Genomic DNA, 5,000 nt, shown 5'->3' with positions numbered 1-5,000 from the left:
GGGCGACCACAAAACGAGCTGTAGTTTAGGATGCACACAAAACCTCTACAATCTGAATCCATCCTGTAAACGTTGGTTCTCGCGACAGGGTGTGCTTCTGCTGCTACAGCAGGGCTTGGCGGACTTCTCTGTAAAAGGGATTTACAAATATTAATCTTTAAACAAATGACTAAATATTTATAAATACTAATTATTGCATGTCGAGACAAGCCTCAATGAAAGATTGGTTATTCTCACCAGGAGTTGGCCCTTGGTATTCCACAGGGGCACTGCAGCACTATCCTGTGTTGTAGTATTTCTTGATCTCATTTTGCCGCATTTCTGCAAGGACGAGAATGTATGAGGAATATGCATCGTAATATACATTAGAAACATATATTTCTTCTCGTGATCTTTACATAAAACTTAATCATACTAAGAAGAATTACCTGGATAAAGAGGTTTATAATGTGTTCTTGGTTGGTTTTATGGGCAAGTTGACGAGGCGTGTCAAAGCGCTGTTCATTCTCCAGTACATCCTTCATCAAATGGCCAATGCAGCAGTCAGGGTCAGCACCTAGCTGCAGCACCTCATGAGCCATGGCGATATTGCCCTGCAGCACCGCCTCGATCAATGGTACACACAACTATTCATGGGAAGAGCAATAATTATTGAAGAGAAAAGAAATGTTGCACATTATGTCTCCAATTTACAATATCTCACAGACGTTTATGCTTTGCGTATTACCACAGCAATTTGATAATTACCAAGTCTTTATACGTCATTCTGAAGTTATCCTTCTTTTCATGGTTTATTTCTTCGTCGGATAACAAAATCCTCAGCACTTGAGTATGACCTCTGATGGCAGCCACGTGTGCAGGAGTCTGGCCCTGGTTATTGGTTATATTTGGGTCGATCAGCTTCAAGAGAAATAATACGACGTCCGGTTGGCTATTGGCAGAAGCGGCGTGAAGGAGTGTAAAGCCGGTCTGATCTTCTCTGAGGGCAGGTCCTGTGTCTCGGATCATTTTCTGAACCTTCTTCAGATCTCCGTCCGCTGCAGCTTTGAATACTTCCATCTGTGATGATGAAAAAACTGTAGTTATTCTTTTGCTTTGCTTCGCCAATGTAATCAGATAAATCATTTAAGTAGCAAATCTTTAAGTAGCAATAGCCCGTCAGACATATTACATTTACTTTTGGATTAACGTAAATGAATAGCTAATTTTGACGAAGCTCCAATTCAACTATCACACCTTGTAGGGGCTATATGGAAGGTCAAAAAATTAATATGCTTTTGATAAAAGATTTTTGCATCAACGTCATGTAATAAATCTACATATTACTTACTTTTTTCTGAGAAACATGGATGTAATTATGATTTGCAGATCTCTTTGATATAAGCCTTGCTATCGACCTTGTGATGATTGTACAATGAGGTAATTTCTTTGATTTTCTGACAGGATTTGAGAGGCCCTTATGTTGTACATTGCGTCCATTTTTGTATTTTTCCATTATTGCAGCAAGAGTTGCAATCAAAGGATTACACTGGCCGCAGTTTTCCTTTGGCCCCAAACCACTTGAATTCCCTGGAGCTGTTACCGATGAATCTAACCTTCTGCGTTTCATCCCCAACTCAGGGTCCACCCTGTCCGAAGATGCACTTTGGTGTCTTTTTAACACCTGGTTCGAAGGAGACGGTTCACTGGATGGCAATTCAGTTTTAGATATTTTCACATCAGGCTCATCTACAGGTGAAGCGGTTGTTCTTAATCTCTTCCTGCTTGGTAGAGGATCAAAATATTCCGAACCTGTATCATCTGAAGAAGGATTTTCTGGGTTATCATTTTGAGATCTTGACATTTCCCAGCATCCATAGTCTTTTCCCCATTTGAGTTCAGGGTGACTTGTTATGTGACTTGTTATGTTTCCTAAATAAGGATAGGATGTGAGGTGCGAGGGAGTATCTGAACATAGTGAAACTGAAGGTGATGCACTCCTTAATCTAACTTCTGTTGGTGATGCGCTCCTTGATCTAACTTCTGTTGGTGATGTGCTCCTGGATCTAACTTCTGTTGGTGATGCACTCCTGGATCTAACTTCTGTTGGTGATGCACTCCTTGATCTAACTTCTGTTGGTGATGTGCTCCTGGATCTAACTTCTGTTGGTGATGCACTCCTGGATCTAACTTCTGTTGGTGATGTGCTTCTGGATCTAACTTCTGTTGGTGATGCGCTCCTGGATCTAACTTCTGTTGGTGATGCACTCCTGGATCTAACTTCTGTTGGTGATGCACTCCTGGATCTAACTTCTGTTGGTGATGCACTCCTTGATCTAACTTCTGTTGGTGATGCGCTCCTGGATCTAACTTCTGTTGGTGATGCGCTCCTGGATCTAACTTCTGTTGGTGATGTGCTCCTGGCTCCAACTTCTGTTGGAGATGCACTCCTGGATCTAACTTCTCTTAGTGATGCAATCCTGGCTCCAAACTTCTGTTGGTGATGCACTCCTGGATCCAACTTCTGTTGGAGATGCACTCCTGGATCTAATTTCTGTTCGCAATGCACTCCTTGATCTAACGTCTGTTGGTGATCCACTCTTTGATCTAACTTCCCTTATTAATGCACTGCTGGATTCTACTTCTGTTGGAGATGTAATGCATATCGTGTTTGGCATTAAAGGCTCGTCTTTTGATGATATATAACGAATGTTTAATACAGACTTTGGATTCCAAGTTTGCTCTTCCAAGTCTAGAAACCTTTTACTGGATTCAGAAATATCAAAGCTGTTCTCTGATGGGGTACTATGTTCATCATGTAATGTAGGATTATGACTTTCTCTACCATTTGCAGCTGAAGACAGTTGACTTGCTAAGATTGGAAAATTACTGCCAGATGAACATTTTCCCTTCATTGCAAACACATCACTCAAGCTCTGAAAAGTCACAGCATTAGGTTCTTGCGACATGTCCGATACTTTGGTGTTATTAGCAAAGTCACTGAACCCATGTTCTCCAAATGCAGATGCTGGTTTTGGAAGGCAATTATCAAAAGTTCCTTCATTTGCATGTTTGTTATTACATACAACCGACACAAATTTATTTTTGCCTTTAATTTGATTTGCAGGATGTGCATAATCCTCTGGGAGGCCTGGATTGCTTTCAACCATCTCACTAATTATGGAAAACAAAGCATTGTCAACATTCTTTATTTCCATGCTTTTACCTGTGTCTTTCAAAGGTACATCCCGCAGTCTTGTGGAAATTTTGTGATTAATTTCTCTGTTTTCAATTTCATAGCTCATCCGTAGTGAATCGACTGGTGCTTGACAGGTAGGTTCGATATCATGCGTTTTATCCACCAGTAAACTGCAAAGCATAGCAGTTTCGGATGCAACATCAGAATGCACGTTTATTGTCCTTTGAGTAGCTATTGTATCAATAGTACCATGTGTTAATATGTCACTATCTTCATTTGTTTTATTCGTTGAATTTTCATTTGGTGAAAGAGGAAACTTCTCTCTCTGATCAGCGAAACAGTGTTCTACAGTACTCGGTACTGACACATCCAGTCCACACTCATCTTTTGATAAGTCATCTGGATCGTCCTCGCTTCCTCCATTAACAGGAATATCCATCATTGATGACGTGATCAAGCTTCTACTTCTTGCATCATCTTCAGCAATTTCTGACGAACGATCGATTGCAGCCTGTTTAACACTGTTTTCTGTTGGCAAAATGTCATGTACTGTAGCTTCATCTGTTGCTGTATTAATCAGCTTCTTGCTTACTTCATCATTTACCATTTGCAAATGTTCATTTCCTGGCTCTTCAAAATCATCTGGCGGTGATACATCATATGATACATCAACTTGTTCCGACACATTGGTTATTAATTTATCAACTTGCATTTCACCATCACCAGTGAGTGACAATGGATGGCCCAACGCCTTGTGCTCTCCAACTACCGTCTCATTTTCTTCTAACATTTCAACAAGCGTTTCCCCTGCAGTATTATCAGTAGCATTTAGTGCAGACAAATCTGTATCTTCATCACTTACTGTTTTATCAATAGTTTTTCTTGCCTTATCACTTTCATTATCTATTGCCGATTCCCCATATTCTGTTTCTTTTGTATTTTCTGTATCTAGTGAATCACCAAACTCTTCCGTATTGTTAACTGTATTCACAAATAACACTGATCCTTCAGCACTCTCAGTACTAATTGCCTCAGTTAAATTATTTTCACTATCAGTATTGGCGTTGACTCGACACTTTCTACTCACTTCACAAATTACACTAATAGCAGTTGGAATGTCAGCATTAATACTTATTTTGTCCTTGTTCACACAAAAGTTTGCTTTACCAATTTTATTGCAACGATTACTGCTACTTTCATGGCAGTGAGCCTCAGCATTCATACTGCTTTCACTGTTAATCAGACGTGAAGAATAATTGCAGTTAACATTTATTTCAGTGATACTACACAGAGATTGCTTTACATCACTGTCAGAATCCTTTGGGTTGATTATTTGACCTAACATGTTGTTTTGGTTATTGGTCCTGCCATCAGTAACATCTGTAGTCGATGGAGCAGAAGCGTCATCACCTACAAGCTTTCCCTGGACTATCTCGGAACCTCCAGCAAGGGGAGTCGTGGCAGCCAGGACTGGTGGCAACGGGGAACTCAAGTCAGTTCCGTCTGGTGGCGTTCCATCGCCAACGAACGATTCATTTCCATCTTCTGCATTAGGTGACGGATCTGAAGTACAAGAAATCTCTTCATTTGCCATTTCCATCTTAACTTTATTTTCGAACTTCTGTAAACTATCTGTAGACGTTTGCAGAACACCGTAATCTGAAGAGACAGATAGCTCATCAGTGTCTTTGCTGAGGCCATCCTCACATGTTTGGAGGTTTAGTTCCGTGAATAACAAGGATGGATTATGGCAAATTTCTCCTTCTCGAGTTGGGTGCAAACCTGTCACTGATGCAAAATCATGCACATCATCACCATCGCA

At 40.5% G+C, this 5,000-nt stretch overlaps 2 protein-coding genes across 2 annotated transcripts in view; both read right to left on the bottom strand.

The window, feature by feature from the left end:
- LOC119572981 overlaps positions 1 to 2,427 on the bottom strand; it is a 3,175-nt gene extending 748 nt beyond the window's left edge. The window contains exons 1-5 of the mRNA XM_037919955.1: positions 1,331 to 2,427; positions 748 to 1,059; positions 429 to 626; positions 238 to 321; positions 1 to 128 (exon numbers count right to left, since the gene is read on the bottom strand). The exon at positions 1 to 128 is cut by the window's left edge and continues 748 nt beyond it. Of these exons, the coding sequence (XP_037775883.1) occupies positions 1 to 128; positions 238 to 321; positions 429 to 626; positions 748 to 1,059; positions 1,331 to 1,843 (1,235 nt within the window). The 5' untranslated portion in view covers positions 1,844 to 2,427. The remainder of the gene's footprint in view (positions 129 to 237; positions 322 to 428; positions 627 to 747; positions 1,060 to 1,330) is intronic.
- LOC119573448 overlaps positions 2,427 to 5,000 on the bottom strand; it is a 5,490-nt gene continuing 2,916 nt past the window's right edge. The window contains exon 3 of the mRNA XM_037920675.1: positions 2,427 to 5,000. This exon is cut by the window's right edge and continues 393 nt beyond it. Within this exon, the coding sequence (XP_037776603.1) occupies positions 2,436 to 5,000 (2,565 nt within the window). The 3' untranslated portion in view covers positions 2,427 to 2,435.

The sequence above is a fragment of the Penaeus monodon genome, chromosome 5, assembly GCF_015228065.2.
Source record: "Penaeus monodon isolate SGIC_2016 chromosome 5, NSTDA_Pmon_1, whole genome shotgun sequence".
NCBI classification, from domain to species: domain Eukaryota; kingdom Metazoa; phylum Arthropoda; class Malacostraca; order Decapoda; family Penaeidae; genus Penaeus; species Penaeus monodon.
The sequence above is the reverse complement of the archived record's forward strand: the minus strand, read 5'-3'. Positions and strand labels throughout refer to the sequence as shown.